Source organism: Heliangelus exortis, chromosome 3 (assembly GCF_036169615.1).
Source record: "Heliangelus exortis chromosome 3, bHelExo1.hap1, whole genome shotgun sequence".
Taxonomy (NCBI): Eukaryota; Metazoa; Chordata; class Aves; order Apodiformes; family Trochilidae; genus Heliangelus; species Heliangelus exortis.
Window position 1 is genome coordinate 48,144,878 of NC_092424.1, and position 26,683 is coordinate 48,171,560.

Sequence of the window (26,683 nt, forward strand, 5' to 3'; positions counted from 1 at the left end):
GTGTTATCAAACCAGGCGCTTATAAATCAACTGAACCTGGAAGTTTTTAAGTAGGCGTTTTAGCTGGTCATTTGTTTTGCTGTGGTTTTTTACTATCATATATGGTATCCCCTTCTTTCTTTCTTTCTTTCTTTCTTTCTTTCTTTCTTTCTTTCTTTCTTTCTTTCTTTCTTTCTTTCTTTCTTTCTTTCTTTCTTTCTTTCTTTCTTTCTTTCTTTCTTTCTTTCTTTCTTTCTTTCTTTCTTTCCTTCTTTCCTTCTTTCCTTCTTTCCTTCTTTCCTTCTTTCCTTCTTTCCTTCTTTCCTTCTTTCTTTCCTTCTTTCTTTCCTTCTTTCTTTCTTTCTTTCTTTCTTTCTTTCTTTCTTTCTTTCTTTCTTTCTTTCTTTCTTTCTTTCTTTCTTTCTTTCTTTCTTTCTTTCTTTCTTTCTTTCTTTCTTTCTTTCTTTCTTTCTTTCTTTCTTTCTTTCTTTCTTTCTTTCTTTCTTTCTTTCTTTCTTTCTTTTCTTTCTTTCTTTCTTTTCTTTCTTTCTTTCTTTCTTTCTTTCTTTCTTTCTTTCTTTCTTTCTTTCTGCATTTTGAGATGATTCTGTATTTGTCTTAGACGGTATTTGCTTTTCTCTATAAATTAAAGTATTTATTTGCATGATATTTGAAGGTACTTAGTTTTAGAAAAATAAAGCTGACATATTCACATGCTCAAATGTTTGCAGGGACAGAGGCTTTAAGAAAGTACCAGTCATTGTGAAAACTCTGCCCCAACAGGATGTGTGTAGATTGTGTAGAAGAACACTGATGCATCTCTCGGAATAGCTGTTCTGATGAACAGACAATTTGGTATTCACATACCAAGCTGAGTGTTGATATTTTGGAAAAGCTTCAGTATGAAATTAAAACATTTGCGAACCGTAACTCTCTCTTCTTTTTCCCCCTTTTCAGCCTCCTGTAATTTAGTGTCAAGCTCCTCTTGGCTAAGGCATTCTCCTACAATGTTAACCCAGTGTGGCCTCATCTGTGGCCTCATGGTGAGATGGTTATAATACTAACAAGGTTATTGGTGAGATTCACCTCTGGGCATGGGGATAAAGATAACCTGGTTTTGAACAGGACTAATGGTAGATACTTCTTACAGGCAGAGAGGGAGAGGGAAGTACAATCTACCCAGTGGGTTCTTCATTTTCACCTCCAAATGCAGCCTGTGGGTTCTGTCAGTGGGTGTTAAGGGTGAGGTATTTCAGGTGCTAAAACCATTGGCAATAGGCATTCATACCTGGCACTTCAAAAAGATCAAGCCTGAAGGGTAAGAAAAGATCATTGTTCCAGATGTGCCAGCAAGAAAAGTCAGCATTTCCAGAACAGGCTGAGGTAGAGAGTCCTATGCCAATGTCTGCATGAGTCTGTGACTGCCTGGAGCTGGCATGTCATCTGCACCTCCCTACTCTATAATGTAGGGAATTATTTGAAACCCTTGGAAGAAACACCAAAGACAATAAATTAATTTTAAATTACAATTGCAATTACCACAGGTTGATGGATGATTTTTATAAGTAAAGGATGAACAAACAGCAGCAGCAACAGGAAACACCATTGGAAAGAAAATCTAATCTCTTACAGTTAAAGGACCATGAACACTGATCAGTGTAATCCCAAGACACTTTTTTTCTCCCCCATTTAATTAGTTTCTTGTGGAAGATGAGCTGAAGATCTTTAAAATGTAATTATCTTACATAGGCAACTGCACACAGACTAAAGGCTGCACAATCTTTTCCATAGCATGGCTGCCTGCTGAAGTTATCACTGGGAAAAAGGGCTGCTCTGACTGGCTCAGCTGCAGAACTGATTTGCCCTGTCAGTGGAGAACAGTATTGTGAAGATGCTGAGTCACAAACTTGCTTCCATAATTGGAAGGGTAAAGCGAGCTTGTCGAGTGAATCAGTTTGCAATTTGATACTAATCTCATCCCCAGCTGCACATGCACCTGAATTTCGGGATAGCAGGGATAGTTAATTACAGTTTGAATCATTTCAGTGGTACCCATGGAATGTCTCTTCCTGAAAGCCCCTGGTCTTCTTTCTTCCATAATCCCTGGGATCTGGCCAAGTGTTTCTTCCTTCACATGGGGAAAAAAGTAATCCCTGTTTTCCTTCACTACTAAAACCAGTTGCCATTACTAGCCTAACATATCCTCACGTGGAGCTTAAGTCAAAAACCCAGCATCAGTGCTTTTCACCTGTTTTAAGGGACTGTTGTTATCCTATTTAAGCACTTAGCAATGAACTATATTCAGTGGTAAATTGGGGTTAGGAAAGAAGGTGGATCTTTTGTATATGTGTAGAGTTCCCAAAAGTGCCATAGAAATAACAAGCCAAAATCTACCAGCAGATATAACTATATTGTTTTGACTGCTGTTTGTGGGAGAAAAAAATGGCCTTTTAGCTCAGATTCTCAAGAGGAATTAGAAAAAAATCTTTGCACTGAAAGAGAGCAGTTTGTCTGATGTTCTACTAACCAAAGAAACAGAAGCATGTAACTGTGCGTTAAGAAAGAGTTAGCCATAAATTTAGAGAAAAAAATAGTGTGAAGGGCACTCAACTACTTTATGGATGTCATTGTTCCCTTTGAAAAACATATTAGAAGTGCAATAGTCTTTAACTGAATAGATGTTGGTGCTACAAGTAACAATTAAATCCCATGCTAGAAGTCCCAAACTGACCTGGTGGCAGAGCAGCAACTTGCTGATGCTGTGCCCATTGCTCAGCTGTGCCTCCTGCTCTCCCTGAAGATTTTTCACTGACTCAGCTCAGCACACCACATCTAGGTGAATCTTGTTTATGACCATAATGATTTGCTTTGGGTAAATCAGCCCACTGGAAAATGTTATTGTTAGTAAAGTTTCTGTTTCCTCCTACATCCTTGTGCAGGAGCTGAGCCCACACTCAATGCTGACACATTTCTTGCCTTTCTCACACTGCACACCGTGGAGCTGCTCAGAGAGCTGCATTTTGATTTGTATGCAGAGACAGTCATAGACTTAACTCCAATGAGTTCTGTCACTTCACTTCTATAGCAAATATGAAAATTTTCACTTTCTTACCCAAACCAAAATGAAACACTGTTTGCCCAGGATGAGCCCGGGCAGTGAAGGGGGTGGTGCACCTGAATACACTTTTCAAGTAGTTCTACCAATGTGCTTCAGAAAAACAACAACTTGTACATTGTCTCTGACAGTATCTTTTCAGCTGCTTGAATGCAACCTCCATCTCAGAAATCCCACAGCTACTGGTTATTAGGGGTCTCTCTCAAGAAAAGGTCACAGTCAATCTTTTTTTTTTTACTGTTTTTTTCCTGAATGCTATTAATGGCTTGTGAAAGAAACAAACTTTGGGCTTAGACAGTAGTAGGTTTTTTCCTAGAAAAGGTACTCTAATGAAAGTATGCTACTGCAAAACATTTCCTACTGATCTGTGGTTGTACTAAGTTTAGGTTGCTGTACCTGTGTCTGGGTGTGAACCCCTACTTCCCCAAGATCAGTGGCATCAGAGCTGGGATTTTTGGATCAGATCATTAGGAAGCTGGGTCAATCACAAGTCTGGCTGTGATTTGCAGTTGTCTGAATCTAGGGGCTGGTTTGGGCCAAAAGCCAGCTGCAAGAATATTTGTATGATTAATTTACTTTTGCTTTCTGTGTCTTGTCTTAAGGACACTGGCCAGAGGATACACGTGGTCTATTTACTCACTTTGGTGCATGATGTTTAAGTTTTGATTATCCTGCATACCAGTATCAAAACAGCCCCCTGCCTGTTCTCTGTCCCATTCTTCCTGAATGTTTTTGTATTGGGCCTGTCTCACTTCATGGGCATAGTCAAACTTCTATTGACTTCACTGGAAGAAGAACTTGGCAATTAATTTTTAATTGCGTAGACTAACTAAGTATCACATGCTATTTTCTATGCCAGCTGTATAGCATTCACACTTAAATATGTTAAGGGAGAGAAGTAGCAATATGGCTGTACAGAGGTATAAACCTTAAGAGAAGCAAAATATCTACAAAAAATGCAAAGACATGAAAAGACATGTAATCTTTTCATGAAAGGAAAGGACTAGCACTCAGAGGATTTGGATGCAACTTGTAATTAGATCAAGGCTTTCTGTATACCTGTAGGCATTTTGACACTTTGTATGATTTCTTTCCATCTATAATACATGGGTAGCAATACACGTAGTAGTATTTTTAAAGTAATTGCTTGCAAATTGGTGTAGAGAGCCTGAAGTGGAACATGGTTTATAAGTGTAATCCAATATTATTATTGTTGTCACATAAATTGGAAACCCATCTTAGTCCATCAACTTAATTGAATTGTCATGAAAACCACATGTAGGGAAGGGTTTTTAACATTGCTTAGAAAATCATCTTGCAAGTGCAATGTTGCCCTTCAACAACTGGCACATCTATCTCCTTTTGTCTTCAGGGAATAAGACTGTAAAATTTTCCATATATTGTACATTTGAAGGCTGATGGGCACATTACTGGGTGTGTAAGAGAATTCGGGAAATGCTCATCTGCATCTAATCAATCTGTCTTATGACTTGTAATATTCTGCAAATACTTGTTAAACTGCTAAAGTGCCTGTTAAAATTTTTTGACCAAGTCACAGACAGCCTGGATACACCTCAGCACCTCCTAATGGAGGATCAATTTGGCAATGCATGCTGTCAGGCCACTGGCTGCTGCCAGGAGCATGTGTTTCATCTCCTGCACTGACAGACGGAATGTAGGTAGAGGCTCTATCCAGATGCCTAAATGAAGACAGAGTTGTTTTCAAAGAAAGCTACAAAGGATTGAACTGCAGGTATGTATCATTAGAAGTATCAAATGTCTAGAAAATAAACTTAGTAGATTGGTAACCAAGATTAAAATGAAATGTATGTGTGGTGCAGTGAGAATGTTGAGTAATGAAGAGCCAGCTAATGAGCCTATCTTAGGACTCTGCTCATGTGGTAACAGGCACATGGCTGCTCTTGCTCTGTGGGATGTGGGATTTAAGGGCTTCCTATTTAGAGGCATCTTTCAGTGCCTGGCCTCTACAGCTGATGATTTCAGACCACAGCAGAACCAAAGGTTAGAAGAGACCCCAGTGAGTTATTTTATCTACTCTGATGCTCAAAGAAGAATCAACCTGATTTTTGACATCTCTGGGCTTTGTCCAGCTGGGTCTTGAAAACCTCAAAGAACAGAGATTCCATGACTTCTCTGACAATCACGTGTCAAATGCCCCACTGCCCTCACAGTGGAACATTTTTGTCTATATCTTATTGGAACCTGCCTTGTCTCAGTTTATGAGCATTGTTTCTCATTCTCCTGCCATACACCTGTATCAGTAATCTCCCTGTCAGTACTTTAAGGCTGCTGCTGTGTCTCCTAAATCTTTCCTTCTCCAGGCTAAACAAGCCCCATTCCATCAGCCTCTCCTCACACATGACACGCTCCAATCCTCCAGCCATCTTGGTGACTCTGTGTTGTACTTGCTCAGGTTCATCTGAATCCTCATCATAATGGAAATTCTAAAACTGTTGACTTTATTACAAAAAGGGAAAGGGGAAGGGAAGGGAAAATTTCCGATACCTATAATGTATGTTCTGGGTCATGTAGCTCTACATCAACAGGGAGGGTTATTTATCTGCCTGCTCTCTCCCAAGAGTAAGCAAAACATAAGGCAGCAGAGGGATCATTACAAAGGTTTCCAAACCTCATGTCCATACATTCTCACTGACCAGAGAAGGTCCACAAATTTGCTTTGATTTTGATTTGCAAGAGCAATTCTGATCTTTGTGACCATTAAGGGGCTAAATCTTATGCAGAGAATCCAGTCAGAGAGAGACAGAGGAATAGAGCCATGTAGGTGCTGCCTTACAAAAAGTGTATATTCCAAAGTGGCTGGAGATGGAAATATAGGGAATCTCTCATCTCAGAGCATCTTTTGCCATACCATGTTTACTATAGAGTTTAAAGGAGGGGACTGCACAGCATCAATTGAGTGGGTCACCTGACCACCCCCACCCCCCCCAAAGAATGAAGAGGGAGGAAAACTCTCTATGAAGAAGGGCTATCTTAGATGTAATTAATTTAACTGTCACTAAAGCTGCAGATACGGCAAGAGCTCAAACATAACATGGAAAATTTTCTTGCTATATCATATAATAGAAAGATTTTTCTTCAAAAATTGTTGTGTCTGTCTCTTGCTATCTTCAGTTAGGGAGGATATGAAAATTGATATGCAGATACTTGGTGTGTTACTTGCAATTGAAATGAAGTATAGATTCAGTTCTCTAGATGAATTCTGAGCACTGATTATTCGTGACTTTTAATACAATTTTGCTGTTGGATTTATTTGGCTTATCTGTTGTTAAATTACCTTGTGAAGTTATACTTTATTTTAAATACACACCAAATTGGTATTTACAGAAATTGTATATGCTGCAGAGCTAGCATTAAATGTGAGCAGGACATTAGATTATTATTTATATAGCGTCTTCTCTTGCATAGTTCTATGTTAACTTGGTTGTCTTTTATTTATTATGGCTTTAAAAATTATTATCCAAGACAGAAACTGTACCTAACATCCTTCCTACCAATACCTGCATAACACTGGCATTCTCAGCTACCAGGTACCCAGTAAACCCAGTGGTTCAAGGCCATGTAGCATAAGGGTGTGTAATACAGTTTTCTATGCTTACTCCCCATCTATGTAGCATTTCTGTCAAGGGACTGTCTGCTTACCTTGGCCAAGAAGCAAGTCTTCTTTACCTAGACGTGGTACAAATGTGAATGAGATGACATATCTTTCCAGAAACAATTTTCTTTCAGTAAAAGAGTGGAATTCTCAGAATAAAAAATATAGCTACCTGATTTACCTTACAATATTTTTAATATATCGATACTAGATTTTCTGTTAATATCTCAATATCTTACCATGTCATTGTAGCTGTTTATTATATTAACAACAAATACACACTTTCAGCCTTTGACTTGAATCTTGAAGAACTGACTTACACCATCTGAAGCTGTGGTCTTATGTTTTAGAGTATTTTAATATTTTGTATTATAAGTACATCTTAATGCATTTTTATAAGATTTAGGAAATGAGGCTGAAATATGGTTGAAGAAGTCATCTAATCCATTCACCATCTCATGTTAAAATCAGCCATACCCGAATTCTTCCTTGCTGATATTTATCCAGCTTTAAAACAAGGCACAAGCAAGATAGGTTGCATTGCTGAAGCTGAACATACAAGGAAGAAATAAGAACTGAGTATGCAGGAGCAGTGCAGAACTCCTTATCTGCCATAGTAACACACAACCTACACAGAGATGCTACTTGTAAAAGGTGTATATATAAACCCCATTTTTAAGACCAAATTATTCTCTGTGTTGGTAACTGAAATAGAGGCTTTGTGCTCTGGTTTTGGTCCATTGTTTTTGGGACTTCCACATCTGTTTGCTCATTTGGCTATGAACTGTGCAAATTAAAAGATCAGCACCTGATGCTTTCAAAGATCCAGAAGTTATAGGATCTGTTTGGCCGTGCCAATTCCCAGCTCCATCCTGATGGATGCACAGTCAATTCATTGGAAGTTAAGAGTTTCTTCACATGAAAAGATGAGTACACACCTTGGCTGCTTCAGAGTCTCTCTCAGCTGTCACTGTCCCCATGTGCAGAGCCAGCCAGGCAGGGTTGGCAGTGGTTGGGACTCGCCCAGGATTCCAGCAGATTTGGTGGGGTTTGATCTTTGTGTGACCAACCACCGAGGCAGCTGCATCCACCAGAAGCTGGTACCTTTATGAAAGTGGTGCAGGGATGGAGTTGCCCTTCTGCTTTACTCACTTCCACGCAGAGTGCTTCATGTACAGGGACACTGCATGACTGGGATAAATGGGAGGAGACCTGGGAGCTCCAGTGGCATTACAGTGCTTTCTACCTTAGCATTTCTTAACTATGAGGTCTGAAGTGTGGCTGATAGCAGGTGCCTCCCAGAATCCTGGGATACTTGCCAGTTGACAGACAGGTTTGAAAGCTAAAATATAAGCCTTCACTTCTCTCAGACAAGTTTTGAAAGTAGTTTGACAAATACTCCTCTAGTTTAACAGGCACTATTAATTTTTAGCTTTTTTTAGCTAACATACTGCCCTATGAAATGTGAACATTAGCAATAACTGTTTCATTGCATGGAAAACTGTCCTGCTTATTACTATAGCATGTATAACTTGCCTATATACCATTGCCATTCATGGAGGACTCTGGGCAGCAATGGTCATGACTGGGCTATGTAATGTATTGCTCTCTGGATGGGTATTTTGAGCTAAATGATCCCAAAAGACTCTTCCCTCACCTTCAACTAACGAAAACTCTATTTGTTTTCTTGCACATCACTTGTCATTCTATAACACATCACTACCATGCTACCCTTGTGTAAGTCTGCTATGAAGCATTTAGATCTACCCACAAAGCCACCTGAAAGGTTTCCCTTTGTGCTGCATGCCTTCAGGAGCAGGTAACCTGCATGGTAAAGGAACATGCTGTGTCATTTGTGCAGGCTCCCTATTCCTTTCTGAGTGAATATTGTTATATTTCTTGTTGAAATGCACTGGTAGCATGAATAAGGTTATCCATCACCATGGCTGTGCAAAGCTTGCACAGTTCTAGGATAGAATGGTTCTATTTAATCAAAACTTGGTGGATTTTAGAAAACAATACCTTTTCTCTGAGTAACTAATGATTTGAAAAGGATGCTCCAAAAAGCTATGGAAATGTTCACCTTTGTGAAGGTCTGTTTATTTTTTAGCACGCCCTTCTAAGCCTTCAAAGACTTTTAGCCCCTCAGTGTTCTTGTCCCTTGAGTACATCTCCCATCATACCTGATATACAGCCTGGCCATTTTCTGCTCAGAGAGCAGAGATGAGGGTAAAACAGGGTACATAGCTTTTTGCCAATATGAACTTGCTGATAGAATCTGCTGTTACATTGACTGTTCTCAAATCTGAATGCCTGCTATGAATCTTCCTGGCCTAGTTTTTTGCTCTCTCTTGACTGTCATAAAGATGTCCTTGTCTCTGCTCTGCTGGGTTACAAAGTGGTCCCTATAGCACAGAAGCTGACTGCTGCTCATTCACAGACATGTAAATGTGCAGAAGGGTTTCCTCACTCATGACTGGTAACAGGACTTAGGATAAATATTTTTACTGAAGTGTAGAAATAGGGCTAGGTAATGCTTTTCATTAGGCCAGCTGATGTGACAGCATCCTTGCCATGTTATATATGGACTGTACTGCATTCAAAAGCTGTGGCAGCAGCAGAGAAACCCAGTGGCTTACTTGATAATCAGCCAAGCCTCAGCTCCCAGAAATCAGCACGGTTCCATCAGCTCCAGTTATCTATGCTTGTTTAAGTTCATTATGTGAAAATAGTTTTGATTTGTTCATTTATTGGTTACTAGCTCAATAAAGCATGCTGGCACCTGCTGCCATCTCCTGAGTCAACTGAAGTCCCAAGGCTATTTCCCATCCATCCAATCTGGCATTTAATACGACCGTAACTAGATTTGCAGCTCTTTAAGAAGTCATGTATGTGTAATGAACCTTCAAAGCTGTGTAAGGGTGCCAAGTTGTGGTTCACGAGGAATTCAGGGGTATTACACTCAGGGCTGGTTTTGCATGCCTTTCAGGTATAATTGGAGAAGAATGTTTAATCCTTCCTTAATTAAAAAAAAAAAAAAAAATAAAAATAAAAAGGCCATAGCACGGGGCACCATCTGACTCCACAGCAATTACATCTGTACAGCTTTCAGTACTTCATCTTTTCCAATAGCCTTCTTCCTTCCTAAGGAGAGAGAAGGAGAGCAAATGGAAGCAAAAAGGAAAACATTTGCAGGACCAAACACATAGGACACTACATTATCCTTTGTATATCAAAATAACTCCACAGGCTTCAATTAAGAATTAAGGTGGATTCAGCTAGCTGTGGAGATGCTTGGCTTCTGAATTCCTTGCAGCAATCTGTTCCTCATGAAATCAAAGAGGATCTTTTTACATCAGCAACATTTAGTGAAGAAGCTGTTCTGTAATGTCAGTAGCTTTTGTCAGAGGCTACAAGGAAACATAAAAGACTCAGAGCAGGAGTGTTTTATGGTGGAAGTACTGCACTCGAGTACTCAAGCACTTCACTCAAGGTGGAAGAACTGCAGCTGAAGACTGCTGGTAAATTAAGTTAAATTAGTAAATTAGTGAAAGAATTTCCCAGCATAAGGCTTTCATTGTCTCCCTTCCTCACCTTGGCAACAGAGAAAACAATTTATTTCGAAAGAACTTAATGATCCGTGAGGTTAAAAAGAAAAAAGTTGATACTAATGTAAAGTTATTTGTCCAGGACCACAAAACAGTCATTTCATTGAATCAATGTGTGCTTGATTACATCAGACCTGATTCTAGCTTGAAAGAGCCTCATTTGTACTGCACATCCAGAAAAGCCTATGTGGATTTCTCATGCATCCAGGAGCTGTCTCTGTGCTACAAAAATGGACTGGCAGCAACATGCTCTATTTTTAGCTAAAAGTTTCACAAGTGTCAGTTATTATAGACTGACAACAATATAACTCCACATTTGAAATTAGTACAGGTGTTAGGGCTGCACAGTGTTCTGTACCCATGGGCAAACTCAGGACAAATAGAGGGGTATTTCTATATAGTAGATTAGCGTGAGGAATTGGAAGTGTAAATCTAACCGGCCTGGTGAAACTGCTCATTCCCAAAACTGAGACACCTAGAACTCAAATACCTTGAGCTGTTGCTAAGAGGTAACAAAAAGAAATCTGGATCCATGTAATTGATAATTTCTTGGGCTTTGGAAGAAACTTGGTCAGGATATTTTGTGACTACCCTGGTAGGCGCCTTGATTAGAAGCATCAGGCACCAAAGCAGAGAGATGAAGGGTATTCCTGGCACAGGTTGTCCCTATGTCCTGTGAATTGTCCTTGAACTACTGGACATCCTCAAGGGATTCTAACCTATATATGGCTCCAGTTTGTTTATATGTTACTTTTCACTACACATTTACAAGCACTGAAAGTAATTACACCTTTCCTCTTTCCAGAGATGAGGAAACTGGAAGTAAAGTGTGGCTCATCCAAAGCCATCACTCAAGATCTAGGCCAGAATTAGAAATCTTTAAGGGAAAAAAAAAAAAAAAAAGCTCTTAAGAGAGAAAAAGAACTAAAAGGGAAGTGGATTCCTGCCTCTTGAACTATTGCCTCTTATGCTGCTCAGCCTCTTTAAAAAAAAATTGCCATCAGTGTTCTCAACACTAATTAATTCTCTCTTGATCTTTGTAAACGGAGTACTTCCTTTCATTGATAAATGACAATTTTCATTAAATGTCTCTCACATAATAAGAGATAGTACAAAGTGGAAAAAAAGTTGATTGCCTTTGTGGCTTTATATGCAATGCTTCTCAGGACTCATGGGGGGATAAAATGACAAGACTTAAAATTTTAAATCTCTTCTATGGGCAAATCACTTCTGTCTGTTGAATAATTTTCAGTATCAATCGTCACTTGTTCGTGTTATTTCAAAAGTGACTGAAATGAGTGTAATAATCCAAACCAAGCGTTTTTCATATGTAAGATGATGTGGCAATCTTTTCACATGACTTGCCTGGTTTTGTTTCTCATAACACTGTGCAAATGAGCACCCTTTTGTAGCATCTCAGTAACATAATATATTCGAGAACTTCAGGGGCCTGGTTTGTCAGTGGTGATTTTTTTTCGGTACCTATTCATGTAGCTTAATTAGCTAGCAGTCTGAAATTTTTCAACCTTCTCTAACCTTATCTAATCTAAGTGACAAAATTTATAGAAATAATAAAGTCCTCTCACTTTCCATATCCTTTCTTAGAAGATTAGTAATTTAATAATATTGTTACCTTGCCTGCTACTCAGCTACTGAAATGCAACTGAAAGTAGAATAGACTTGACACTTTCTATTTGGTCTCCCATGCCCTCCTCAGAAATTCCAAATCTTTCCAGATGAGCATTTTGCTCCTGACTTGGTCACCAGGCACATCAATCAGTGCACCCATAGCTTTGCAATTGCTGGAACAACAGCAGGTTAATTTGTTGCTCCATGCCATACATATATCTTTGATTACCTGTGAAATTACATTAACAGGCAGCTTTATTTTCAGCTTTGTTTCCATTAACAACACTGAAGGCCTGGTTGTTTTCTGTGGTCCAGTGGCAAAGAGAGAGCCACCTGCTCATGACTTAAGGGTGGTGCAGCTGGTCTCACAAAGCAGCAGCTTGAAAAAGAAAATCCACTCATAATTCAATGTCTTCAGGCAGTTTTAGAGGGCTAATGAGACCCATCCATGTAAATTCAGCTCCACAATCAAGGTCTAAGAGCAAAATGGCTCCACATGGAAGGACCCTGCAGTATGGTCTTTTTAAAACTTTTTGAACTTTTCGTACAAGTAGAAAGAGCCTAGAAAGTATATCAGATATATTTTTAACTGACTGTTAACCATAAAGCCTGAAGTATGTACTTACTGCTTAAGGTTTTTTTCCCTGAAACAACAGCAGCATAGAAAATAAGGAGGGAGCTTTGTATGTCTCCCCAGCAGTCTCCATCATGGCAGAATTTTCTCTGCACGTGGCCAGGATGGAGTCAATGCAATGTAACCAAAATTTTGAAGCCTTATAACTGAAAATGGCTCAGGAAAGTACAAATGTCCTTTCAGCTCTCATGTGTCACCAACAAAAAGTAACTTCTATCTTTCAAAAAGTCCTCATTCAAAGTATCTCTGATTACACATGTACAACCAAATACATTTCTGAGCAAACAAAAAACTTCCTTTAACAGAAAGGTGTAATAACCCCTAGAAGTACTTGTGTGGCTTACATCTGTGTGGTTTTAGTGTGTAGTAACAACTGCATAACCTAGGTTCTCTTGTGTTGGGTTTTTTTTTATTTGATTGCTTTTTGGTTGTTTTGGTTTTTTGTTTGTTTGTGTTTGTTTGGTTGGTTTTTTAAGTTAGAACCATGAGGAAGGTGATGTTTTCCCAGAAGCATTCAAAGTCACCACCCAAAAATGGTCTAAATTTGACCTTCAGCCTGAAGCACTGTGCCAGGAGCTCATCACCTCTTGCCCACGCTAAGGAGCAGCAGTCTGTTTCATTTACGTTCCCAGACGCTCCTGTGACGTCATATTTCATCACGCACGTTTGAAGCCAGCACGTCGGGACACACCTTGCCGCACCGAACAGCTGAACTGGGCCGGTGGGGAGCAAGAAGGGGCGGTGGCACCCGGCCTCAGCTCCCTCCTCCGCGTCCCGTACACCCCTTCGAAGGGTTCAAGCTCCCGGGCTTTGCCCCCTTCGCAGGGGTCGGAAACCCCCGCTTTCCGTCGGGGAGGCGAAGACAAAAAGGGCAGGGGTTGTCCACGCGGCAAAGAAACGAGTAACTTCAGCCCACTCGAACTTCCCAGCACCCGCGGGTCGGACTTTCCACCCCGGTAGCGAGCGGTGTGGGCCGAGCACCACCCCGAAGGGACAGAGGCGGCTGAGGAGGTGGCGGAAGCCTCCCCGCCATTGCGGTGATTGACAGCCGTGCAGGGGCGGGGATATGGAAATAACGCCTGCCTTTCAGCCAATAGGAGGGCAAGACGAGCAGAGGGGGGCGGGGCGATTCTCGGCACCCAGCGCTTTCCTCGACGGCGCGGGCGGCGCGGCGGCAGCATCACCCCGGGAAGCAGCGCGGCGGGAGCAAGACGGGCCGGGATATCCTGCCCTGCCGGGGGTGAGTACTGCCGGGATGGGGGAGGACGAGTCGGAGGTTTGCTGAGGGAACCGGTCGTGCTAGCCTCCTTCGCCGTCGGATTCGGGGACAGAAGCCCTGCCGTAACCCCGGGTCCCGCTAAGCATCAGCCGGGGTACCCGAGCGCCGACCCGGCCCGGAGCTGCTTCGGGACAGAGGACAGCTCCGGGCCGGGCAGGATGCTGGGCTCCGGCGGTGGCCATCAGGTTGTCCCTACTGTCGGGGGGAGTGCCGGTGCGTGCCCGGTGCCGGCAAGGCAGGAGGAGCCGTGGGGATCCCGGAGGGCTTTGCCGCTGGAGTTTGTGTAAGAGTAAAGGGATCCGCCCTGTTTGAGACATGAGGGGAAGGCTGAAGCCTTGGAGGCAGAAGGGACTGCAAGGGATGAGGACCGGGCTTTCGGTTCCGGAGGTGCCTTCGCTGCCTTTGGGTAGCTGTGGTCCCGCAAAAAGGATGGCTGGGGTTTTCGCTGAATGAGGGAAGACCAGAGGCACTTTCCAATATAAGTGTCCTTGTCCAGGCCCAAGAGGTGTCTGCATTTCTTGCTGCCTTGTTTGTCTGCTTTAACGAGCATTAACATTTCATTCACAGTGCTCATATGTAGTTATGAATAGCTCCAGAGCAGATTCTGTAGAAAATTGAGCTTTTATGCAAAACGTAATAGCTGTCACTCCTTTCTCGGGCATCATCATGGCCAGGTCTTTGAGTGGGTGCAAAAGTTAGTGCTCTTTGATTGCTTCCGATTAATTGGTACTCATTTCCTTCCCTGCCAAGAAGAATTAGTACTCTTGTATGTCAGAGATAACTGCATGTAACCATGAGATACCAGGAAAGGAAATGACTAGAAGAATAACACTGGCCTAAAACAGACATTCACACTTATTGTTCTTGTTTGTTAGATGGTATTTTAGGAGCTGTTTTTTTAAGCTGTCGGGGATCAAAATTGACAATACATAGTTTTTTTTAATGAAAATCCAATTTGAAGGTTGTTTCTTTCTTACTAACGGTGGTACTCACTATTTAAATAGTTTTGTATGGAAGTGTTGAGACTACCAGATGAGTGGAACTTTTTCTTTTTCTTTTTTTTTTTCAAAACAGACCAAAGGTCTAACAAATGAACAGCCTAAAGGCTACCCTTAAGAAAGGATGGTTTAGATGCTTAGCACCTCTGATGAACCTTTTTCTCACGTTATTTTTTTCACTGATTGCCTTGTATGACCACTGCTCTGAAACTGTAAATGTATGTTAAGTCATATGGCAAATGTATCTGGTGTTTTGGCTGAGTGAGACTAGAACTGCAAGTTTACCAAGTTTGCTGTGATATGAGATCTTCATGAAGAAACTAAGGATGGTACATAAAATCTCTTGGGACATTAAAATGGGGATCATAGGATAACAGTACCCCCTCATGATGCTATGGAACAAAACTGTGTGTTAGTCTTGGATATTTTGGGTGCTGTGGGGTTAGCATCTGTGTCTGACACTTTCCATTATACTACAACAATAACCAACATCTGCTCCAAAAGAACAAACGGTAGTTGCTGCTGGTGCAGATATAGGAGAGAGGGAAGAAAATTCCAGGTTTAAAGAGTCACCCAAATTGCTCCCTAGCATGGGAAGAAGGCCTGTATGAGCACAAACACTGTGCTGGAGACACAGCAAGATGGGGAGGGAGGGTGCTGAACAAACTCCTTCTATACATTGGAATCCTAAATCTCTCCACCAGATCTTCTACATGAAATGAGCATAATTCCTTCAATTCCTCTTCCTCCAAGGTTGTATTCTCTAAACCACCTGGAGACAATGCCTGATATGCTCTGACTTTCCTAGTGTGGTAATGGCAGAAGGATGTACTGTTCCAAATGAGGCCTTACCTATGCCAAATAGAGTAAATCCAGTCCATTCTATGCCATCTCTGATGCAAGATGTTTTGGTTTTGGTTTTTTTTTCCACAATGGCACCATATTGTGAACTTGGTTCTTAGCTTGCAATCTGCTATAACCCCCCCGATGATTTCCTCCTACCAAACTAGGTGTTACCTGCTTTCTATCTGTATGAATGATTTCTTCTAAATGTACCATACCAGGCTTGTCTCTATTGAATTACCTTTTGGTTTTGTTAGGACTTCTCTTACTTCTCAAGATCATCTTAGATTCTCATAATTTCTTCACCCCTCTGCCGCCATACACTCACTTCCCCTGCCTCCAGTTTGTGTCACCTGGAGACCATGCAGGTTCACATTTGGCTCCACTCTCCAAGCTGCTAATGGAAAACATGGATTACCTCCGAGTGTAACGAAAAACCATCATAATGGAATATTCAAAACCAGTTCTGACAGTGAGAAGACAACTGCTGTGTCAAGTATGAAGGTGCTGGCCCAGATACACTTGCCATTATATTTTTTTTCTGGTCCATCAATTTTTCTTGACTCTTTAATCCCTGTAGTGCATGGATGACAAGGCACAGTGCAGAAAATACTTGGGAAATGTTAATTTGATCCATTAAACTCGTACTCAGCACCAAATGCAGGGTTACCACTTTTATTAAGTTTTGCAGAGAAGCCATTTCTGGTTACACTTGCCATTTTGGTCTGCCCCTGAGATGTGACCTGCCTATGAGCCATTTCTGGTTAGGAACATCATTCCAAGGGAGCTCCTGCCTTGGGCTGGCTCTTGGGAACCCCATCTTGAGGAGCAGGGGGGCTCTGTATGAGAGGAACGGTGCAGTTCAGTTTCTGCATTTGTTTCAATAGCTTTTGCTGATTGTGTCAAATGTCTTTGCTATCTCATCTACCCTATCAAGCAAAGTGTTTGGCACTTCTCATGTAGAGCATATTTCTGTAGTTTATCACAGAGGGACTGATGTCACATAATGTCACTTAAGAAGGCTTATCATGTGTGCCTTATCTACTATGACAGTTAACCTGTTAATTGCCAAGATTATTCTTGACAAACTCACGTTCATAAAAGCCAAAAAGTACTGAATACTTCAGCAATTTTTCCTGCTGTGCCTTTCCTCTGAGCCCTGTTTGTGTTTGTGTCAGATCATTTGTTTCTGAAAGGAAGAATAAAGCTTGCTTGAGTTCTGCATATGCCCAGTCAGGATCAGTTTGTCTAAGTACTACTGGTCAGTGTGTCCCTAATTACATCTATATCTTATCTCAGCTTCACTGGTACTTTGAATATGTCTGTAAACACCTATGGGCTGGTAAGTAGTATAAAGTAATTAGCATAAAGCCTGCCAGTGCCTGACATGTCCTGAGGCTGAGGCTGTGAGCATACATGGGTGGCTGTGGGGTTATTTCCTGACTAAAATTATTTTGGTCCAGCTACAGTTGTGTAGATTTTGCAGCAGGATCCAAAACTGAGCCTCATGCATACTAGCCCCCACTAACAATTAGTAATAAAACACTCCTTATTTAACCCTAAAGGATTTTTTTTAAAGTAAAGCATAGTTAATCTCAGGTTGTAACATTGTATTACAAGTTTTAAATACATGTCTGTTTTAAAAAGTAATGCTGTTGTGCTAATTTAAAAATGTCTGCAGAATATGTTGCTTCTGACTGATGATCACATGCAATCCTGTATTTCCACTCAGATGCCAACATGATGTTAATCACTTATAAATACTACTGTGTGACAGCAATAGTAGTTACATAAATATAGTATGTACATAGTTATTTTGCTGAGCCAATGTGTTTCAGGGAAGCTGAGGTGATTAATTGGATAATGTATATACTCAGGGCACTGTAGGACAGCACAGCCTGTGAGTGTGTTGCCTGGGTTCCTTACACAGTGACTCATAATGATGATGAGCTGTAGTAATTGCTAAGAAATGCATGGATGGCTGTCTCACGGCTTATGTTAGTGGTATGGTTCTGTTTTAACAAATTGCCAAGCCTGTGGGGGTCTAGTTCATGCTCCCCTTGTCTCCATGCAGGTTGATTCCACCTGAAGACCTTGGTTTTGCCTGTAGCAGGAAGGATGGACAGGCTGCAGTATTCAGCCTTCAGCATACTGCATGTACTGAAAGGCACTTAATGGGGAGCAGTGATAGGATTGTTTTTCTACACCTTGGGTAAAATACAATCCCATGCATATTCATCTACTCTTTGTAGTGGATCTCTGGTTTTGGCAAGGTGTGCACATTAAAACTGACTGGAGTCAGCTTGCAAGTCTCAAGGATTCCAAGGATTTAGTGGGTTTTCAGTGTTTGCATTTGCTAATTATATATCCTGTTTCCAGCATCCTTAGGAAAATGAAGTGTTAAATTTGGGGTGTGCATTAGCCTTTCCTGTCCTTAACTTCTGTTTGTATGCAGAAGTATGATGCATGCTGGAGAGAGTTCCCAGCTGTGGGAGCACACACAATGCCAGACAATTCACCTGAAGACTTAACACTTCTTAGTGGGCAGTGTACTGAAGACTGAGAAACTTCTTCATCCTCAGCCCTGGTACAGGCTGCCCCCAGGCCAAGCAAAACCAGATCTAGTTACAATTGCCCATTAGTGTGACCTGTGAGAAAAGCAGAAAGATACCCAGAATCTATTTGATAATCTGTTCAGGACTGAAAATTTGCCAGGGATAATACACAGGCCTCCAGTGAAAATGTAGACAATCTAGTAAATTGTAGCAGTCAAACTACGCAAAGCAAGCTGTCCCCTCCAATGCAATCATGTTTACTTAGCATGCATTAATGTGTAGTAACAAGTTAAAACCTACGTTTTTTTAGTGAGTCTCATCACAAATATGTAAAAAATGTAATGCATATTATGTGTGTGCTTAATGCATGCCAGCAGCCTCACCTAGTTTTGATACTGATGTCTGGAAAACCTGATAACCACTCTACAGAATACACCAACATAGTCAATCTTATTGACAACCCCTATGAAGTATGAGATGCACCCTAGATTCTTTAATTTATAATACTCTTGTCATACAAAAATTTAGAGTTACGTTATGTTGAAGAGATTGTATACTGGTAAAGTCAGAAAAGAAACTCCAAAGCTATCAGTATTAAAACATCTACTGCCTTGTTACTTTGAGTTAGAAGTGAGAAACTATTTGAATGTTAATTTTTCCCCCTAGGCCTCTCCTAGTCTTTATGGTAGGAAAGGAAACACTGGAGACTTGGAGATTCTGACTACTGTGGAAATAGCTTGCATGAATTGAGCCATCCCTGCTTCTCCCCATATACCAGCTTACAATAAATAACTTGTTCTGGCACAAATGGAGACACTTCTTGCAAACTTTTGGGAGAAACTGCCCCGAGACATTTGCAACTGCAAACACTTCTCATAGGGTGATGGAGAGAGTAAAGGCGGTGTTCAGGCTTCAAGTACAATATGAAGTGGGTAGTGTCTAGTAGTCTTCAGATACATTTGTGGCTTCTTGCTGAATTTCTGTAGCTTTATTACTGATGTTCTGTGTTAACTGGTGTATTTTCAATCATGAGTACATTTTGACTATTTTTAAACATTGCCCAAATCAAGAAACTCTGGAGAAGGTAACTTCCTTTCAGTGAGGCCACAAAGAGATTTTGAAATGCTGATCTCTGCCATAGTTGTTAATATTGGAGTTAGTGTGCAGGCATGATCTGAAAACATCTCCAGAAGGCAAACAGTTGTGATTTTTGGTGTTTCCTTGAGGTTTTACAGATTACACGCAAAAAAGAAAGAAGAGTGACTTGAGAAATTGAAGCTTGCTGTTCACTGGTGATGGACATGACTGGGGAGACAGGGAATTTAATATGAAAAGATGACTAGCTCACTGCCAGCAGTCAAGAAGAAGCTGTTTTGAAAAGAGGAAAACTACTGTAAACGATAGTTTGTTTTCAAATTAATTAATAATATCAAATCTATTATTGGAGAACAGATAGCAAGCGGAATTATTAAAACTGGTCTAAGACATTTGTTTCCAAAACAGAAAGATACTGGAAAATGATGATTAAATCTGAGGCTCCATCTCTTAAATGAAGGTTTCAGCAGCATTTAACACTTTTTTTTTACCTATGCATTACTTGCATGTTTGTGCAACAGCAGCACACTATTTGCCTTATAATGGTGTGTGTTAGACCTTCCACTGGATTTCCATCAATAGTGCATCCTCTACAAGCACCATGAGATGCTACTGGAATGTGCTAATGCACATTTGGCTATGAAGTAATTCTGCCTAGGAGGAAGTTATTTCCTAATTGTTCATCACTTGTTTCTCAGGTCACATTTATTGCGTGTCATGCAGCCAAGAGCCTGTGTCATTCAGAGACAGGATGGGCCACTTGGGTTTGTAGTGGAGCAGAAAAGGCTTTTTATCTTCTGAGGGAGAGAAGAACTGGTGATAGAAATTATTTTTAACTTGTTTCGAAATATCTGTTGTTCCTCAAATAGGCCACTTTAACTGAGATATGAGCTTCATCTTGTAAGGTCCTTCTCAAGGCTGAAAAGATTACTGAGCAGACTTCTGATAATCCACAAGCTGGCATTAAGTAGCCTTTTATGAATGCTGCAAGAAGGAAACACACACTGCCTTCCCTTGCAGCTTCTGGGGATGAAATATAGATGTTGTGCTGAAACTGATGCTTTATTTCACCATTTGTCCCCAAACTCAGTGATGGGGATATACAAACGTTAAACCTGAAACAAAACATGTGTGTGCAACTGGTTTGTTTCCATAGGAATAACTTCCCAGTTTGGTAAGTTGTTTCTGCTTAGGTAACAGGCTGCAGAATACTAGTGCAGCACTGGAAATATCTGCTTCCAGTGCTATGCACAGCATGCTCTCACAGCTAGATTCTGTTATTACCAGTGCTACAGTGGTTCATAACTCCTGTTTGTATAATAATGTGGATAATTGAAAGGGGTTGTAAATTTATGTTTGATTTTTCAGAGTCAATGTCCTTCCCTCTCTGAAATCCAGGATTTTTGTGTGGGCCTTACTGCCCTGTGACACCTTGCATCTTTCTCACATGCCATGGGAAAGCCAGTCATAGTGGTGATTAATATCTAGAAGTATCATGCTAACACGAAGAGGTGAGTGCTGAGTATGTCCTCAGCTGACTACATTTGGTGTCTATCTGTCTTCAAAGTTGTAACCAATGTGGTCATTACCTGGCCTGTATTTCCTGTGTGTGTTTGGTTGTACACACCGTGATGGACTGGAGAAGGACCTTGATTTTACAAGAATGGATTTATCTAGCCTAAATACAAACATGAAAGGACGTGTTCCTGTTTGAATATACACAGTATTTTAAAATTAGATCCAACTGACAGCTAATTATTAAAACACACACTCCTAGAATTAAAGTATTTATACTCCTGGAGCTGTTACTTCAGAGTACAGAGTAGCTGGTATCTTGATATTCTAATGTGTTAGATGTCTTAAATAAACCTGTGCAAGTAGTTGAATATATATTCAACTCACGTTTAGCTCTTCATATTCAATTACTTATTACTCATGTTCAAATTTGCAAAGTTCTGAGCTAGGGCTGAGTTTGAGAACAATATTGACCGGACCTTTTCAGGTCATCCTGTCCAGCACACCCCAAAACCCACACAGGTAGTTCAGATTGCTGAGGGCTGTGTCCAGTTGAGTTTTTAATATCTTCATGATGCAGATTCCAGAGCGTCTCTGGATACCTTTTTCAATGTTTCTGTAAGGTTGTTTTTGTTTGTTTGTTTGAATTTCCCCCCTATCTGTTGGCTGGCTGGCTTTTCCCTTGTTTCCACTTGGGCCTGTTTCCTCTTGTGCTGTCTCTGTACATTTCCATTTCCATGAAGCATTCTACCCTAGCATTACACAGTTGGTAACAGCAACAAGATCTTCCTCGAGGTTCCTGTTTTCCAGGCTGAACATTCCCACCTCTCTCAGCCTCTCTTTATACTTTAGGTTTTCCAGCACCTCTGACCATGTTGATAGCTTCCCCTGGACTCATCCCACTGCGTCCATGTCTCTTGCACTGGGGAGCCCCGGCACCAAGTCTGTACTCCAGATGAGGACTCTCAAGTGTCAGATGCAAGTGGTCACTTCCCTCCACTTTTGCTACTCCAGCTCAGGATGCTGTTGTCCTCCTTTGCCACAAGGGCGCATTGCTGACTCAGGTTCATCCTGTTGTCCACCAGGACACCAAGGTCATTTTCTGCAGACCTGCTTTCTAGCCAGGGAGCTCAGCTTCTGCTACACTGGGCCATATCTGAAGGAAGAGATTGCTGCTTATTTTAAAGAATGAGTGCTAAGGCTATCCCTAACAACTAGTAATGTGCTATTAATATATTGCTGTTATAATTACAAACAATGCTATCACCATGTAAGTAGATGCAAACTTTCCTGAGTAACAACAACACCTGCTAAAGGAGGTCAACTTTTCTAAATAACGATCTTTTAACCAGAAAGTTTTCAAATGGCTGTTCCCTCCTGGTCTCCCATGCTAGTTTGGTCATTTGTTTCAGCTCTTTAGTGTCAGTTCTGCCCCTGACATGATCAAAGGAATGCTCGAAAGTTATTGACCTCTCCTGGGAATGTCTTCTTATCCTTTGTTTGAAATAGGAATTTGAAATGGGGAAAGAGCTCTGTGGTGGCATTGCAATGGAGCCTGCTGCTTCCCTTATGAAAAATTCCTAAAGCTTTGCCAAATTATGTGTCCCTCAAAGCAGCAGTTAGCAAGTGCCTCCAGATAAATTCACTGTGTTCCTTGAGTTAAAGGTGCTCAAGAAACCTGAAATGTTTTCGCGAAACTCACAGATCTCTTTAGCCAAATTCCACAAATGGCAACCTATACAGTAAGTGACCGTGCTCTGGCATAAAGCTGGAAAAGCGTTCTCTGCTATTTGTGGGGTTTGTGGCCCAATATGGTGCTGAAACACAGGCAGGTCTTCCTGTTCTCTGTCCTGTCCAGGCACTTTATGTAAATAAGGAAGAACATCTTGAAAATATGCTGATGAAGTGAGCAGCGGGCTAGTAGATGCCCTTTAGAAACACAGAATCATAGAATCGGCTGGGTTGGAAGAGACCTCAGAGATCATCAGGTCCAACCCTTGATCCACTACCGCTGCAGTTACCAGACCATGGCACTGAGTGCCACATCCAGTCTCTTTTTAAATATCTCCAGGGATGGAGAATCCACTACTTCCCGGGGCAGCCCATTCCAATGTCTGATCACCCTCTCAGTAAAGAAATTCTTTCTAATGTCCAACCTGAACCTCCCCTGGCACAACTTGAGACTGTGCCCTCTTGTCTTGCTGAGGGTTGCCTGGGAAAAGAGGCACCTCCACCTGGCTACAACCTCCTTTCAAGTAGCTGTAGAGAAGACAGCACTTGGGGAGAATGAAGGTGTCAAATGGTCCCTGATTTTGCAGGACACTGAAATCATGCTTTAAGGATGGCATCCATGTGTTAGGACAAAAGTGCAATCACTTTGCCTGTGGAGCCATTACCCTGACAGGTGCTGGTCCTCAGTGCAGAGTCACAGATCCTAATGGGGACCACCTTTAATGTAAGTGTTGGTATGTAGTTTCAAATAATGTAGGCTTTTAGAGATAAGAACTACGGAAACCCCAGGCTGAAGATTGTCAGTACAACTGTAATTTGATCTTTCTCTTTGTTTTTAGAATTGGACTCTACTGGGTCTACTGGATCACAGAGATCGTAGGTGATGCTGTACATGTTACTGGAGACACATTTCTCACTAATGGCATTGATCCATGAGTTCATTCACTGATGTCCAGCTTGTTACTTCGTGATCTTACTCAGCAAAGTGCCTGAGGCTTGCAGCAGTGACCAAAGTCTGAAGGAGCTGACTTCTGAACCTACCAGGTACAAAGAACTGGGCTTCAGTGTCTCAAGTGGGCACCATAACTCACCAAGAGTAGCAGTGTTGTCCTTAGTCACTCCAGGCTGCTAGATCTGTCCTCCCCGAAAAGACTGTTATGAGTTTATGGAGTTTTCCAGGGATTTCACAGGAGAAATCGCTGAGGGAACGAACAATATTAACATACTAAATGATATATATTGCCATTAACTGAATGATTAATATTAAATTATACATTGTACTACTTTTATTCAGCACATACAGACTGTGAGCAGAGGCTTTTTGGAAGTGTGGGACACAACCCAGTGTTTAATTGCATAATCTTTCTGTGTGTAGGACACATCATTTTGCAATCTGATGCCATACTTTACAGCTCCTTACTCTTCTTGTTGATTGACTTCTTAACCTTTCATATTGTATTCAAAAAACAGCAACGTTTTTTTACAGAACTGCTGCAGAATTAGTATAGATGTGAACTTATTACATAATTAGTGTTTTCATATTATGAACCACCATCTATTTGCTTCTCCATTTCCTCTCATTTTAACTTTAATATCTTAAAACAGTTATGGGTGAGGAAGACAAGTAAACAACAAATTGCAAGTAATATTTTTGAGGATAGGGGGAAGGAAGGGTAGACCTATTCATACAGAATTATGAGTTCATTACTCAGTGTCATTTTCTGTTTGTGTTTTCTTTATCAAGCACAAAAAACAAAATGTAATTGTTGCTGTGGCAGTTTTCGGTCTGCTCTCTGTGGAAGGCTGATGAAATGTAGTTTTTCCCAAGTTCAAAGAATGGTGAGGACAAAGGCAACATAATTCTGCCCACGCATGATTTAGTTGACACGAATGGCACCTTGCTGCTGTGGAATGTAATTTTTTCAGTCATAAAATCATTGTGTGCCGATTCTAAATGTAGGTTCTGACTACAAAAAATAAACTGCTGATCACAACACATGGCAGTTCAAGGATTAATCTAGAAGTGGGAGGATCACCAGTTCTAGGGAAGCTGGCTAGAGTCAGAAATGCAGTCAGACAAGCAATGTGACTGGTTTTCGAGCCGCATCTGCATTTCAGGTGAAAAGCATCTCGGAAACAGTTAGTGATTAGAAGAGATTTAAATAATCCTGAGATTGCTATATGCCTTTGTTTGTTCCCTTTCCAGCCTTCTACAATATGGTCTGATATTTCCAGACAGGAAGGGTAGATGTTCTTAGTGTCTAAATGCCTCTAGACAACCCTGGCCATGGAGTTTTAAATCCAAATAAACCTGACATATGTGGCAGTTGACCTAATGAAGGGTCAAGATCTCTCTAGTCAGCAGTTATAGGAAGCACTCAGTTTTTACCACGTCCACACATATCAATAGCTGAAAACTTTATACCGTTTGCTCAAGAGTTTGTATTTTGTCCTCAACTGAAAGACTGGCATTTTTAAGGGGCTGGGAATTGTCTTATTCTTGTGGATTTGTTTTCAGGATTTGTTGTCTTCTGCCCTGTATTTTTTTAGTTTCTAAGCTTTGTAATTTCTAAAAGAATGTTTCAGCACCAGAGTTTGGGATCCAAGATCCCTCATTGTAGCAAATACTCTGAAGAAATTTAATAGCTGATTTTTTAAATAATCTTTGGTGTAATTATGTTATCTATGATACAACTATGAGGTAGTTATTAGTTATGAGCTTTCAACCATAGATACCAATATTTTATTCACTTCAAACTTATTTACTCTTGTTCCTCTGTTTTACAGGCAGGATGAAAGACCGGCTGAACGAGCTGCGTGAAATTGCCAGGGTACACAATCAAGAATTTTCTGATAGTGAAGATGATGAAAATTCACCCCAAAATGTTCTCCTTTATGAGACTGATTACGCCTTGGAAATTCTTCATAAAGACATACAGAACATTCGGACAGAAAATGACCAGCTAAAGGAGGATGTCAAGCGGCTCAGAAAGCAAAACAGGCGCTTCCTTACTTCCATGCGACGTCTTAGTAGCATCAAAAGAGACACTAACTGCATTGCCAGAGACATCAAGGCCCGCGGAGAAAGCATCCACAGGAAACTCCAGATAATGAGAGATTTCAGTGAAGATGCAATAACAAAATACGGGGCTATGTCTGTCATGGCCAGGGTAGCAAAGAACCACTATGTTGACCTCATGCATGCATTTCAGGAGGCTATGTTTGAATACAACGAGGCGGAGATGAACCAGCGGGAGAACTGCAAGATTCGGATTCAGCGGCAGCTGGAAATCATGGGCAAAGATGTTTCTGGCAACCAGATTGACGAGATGATTGAGCAAGGCAAGTGGGATGTCTTCTCTGAGAATCTCTTGTCAGATGTTAAGGGGGCTCGCTCAGCCTTGAATGAGATCGAGACACGTCATAAGGAGCTGGTAAAGCTGGAAGGCCGCATTAAGGAAATTCACGAGCTCTTTCTGCAGGTGGCTCTGCTCGTGGAGGAACAGGCAGACACCTTTGATGTCATTGAGATAAATATGCAAAATGTTGAGGACTATGTAGGAGAAGGTAAAGACCAAGTGAAAAAAGCTTTGGAATACAGAAGAAAACACCCCCTCAGAACAATCCTCTGCTGCTGCTTATCCTGTTTCAGAAGGTGACTATGCCACTGAAACTATCACAGACTGACTTGAATGTCTAGAAAATGAGGCATTCTTTCCAGTGACTTTTCTGTAATGACCACACCTAGAAATGGGGGGGGGAGGGGGGGCTCTTTTGCAGTTGTTTTTTTTTTATTGTATTTTTTGTAAATGTGCTGAAGGCTGTTCTATTTGAGAGCTCCTAGCAATGTTGATAAAAGTATTTTTATCTATTTTTAATTGAAATGTACTCTGTTGCTCTAACTAGAGGTGTAAGAAGATGTCTGTAGCGATATTCATTTCAGATGGGCGAGAAAGAGGAACGAATGATGAGCTGATAACTCAGCCTAGGGAAGATGTGAAATTTCAAGAAGTAACTTTATTCTTATTTGTCAAAGTGAGGCTGCAGACAGTGCAGCTTCTGCCTGTT

At 41.0% G+C, this 26,683-nt stretch overlaps 1 protein-coding gene across 2 annotated transcripts; it reads left to right on the forward strand.

Moving 5' to 3' along the window:
- Positions 1-13,739: 13,739 nt before the first annotated feature.
- Positions 13,740-26,493, forward strand: STX11 (syntaxin 11). 2 transcript variants are annotated; one of them, XM_071740497.1, is made up of 3 exons: positions 13,740-13,839; positions 23,455-23,659; positions 25,403-26,493. In XM_071740497.1, exon 3 carries the CDS (start codon positions 25,408-25,410, stop codon positions 26,272-26,274), a length of 867 nt encoding a protein of 288 aa, XP_071596598.1. In that variant the 5' UTR covers positions 13,740-13,839; positions 23,455-23,659; positions 25,403-25,407; the 3' UTR covers positions 26,275-26,493. The 2 variants fall into 2 exon arrangements, with proteins under 2 accessions (XP_071596598.1, XP_071596599.1); XM_071740498.1 differs by lacking the exon at positions 13,740-13,839 and having other exon boundaries at positions 23,155-23,659.
- The last annotated feature ends 190 nt before the right edge of the window (positions 26,494-26,683 follow it).

What these genes read in the sequence shown, in the direction of transcription:
- STX11 (XM_071740497.1), top strand. Translation starts at nt 25,408, where the DNA reads ATGAAAGACCGGCTGAACGAGCTGCGTGAAATTGCCAGGGTACACAAT.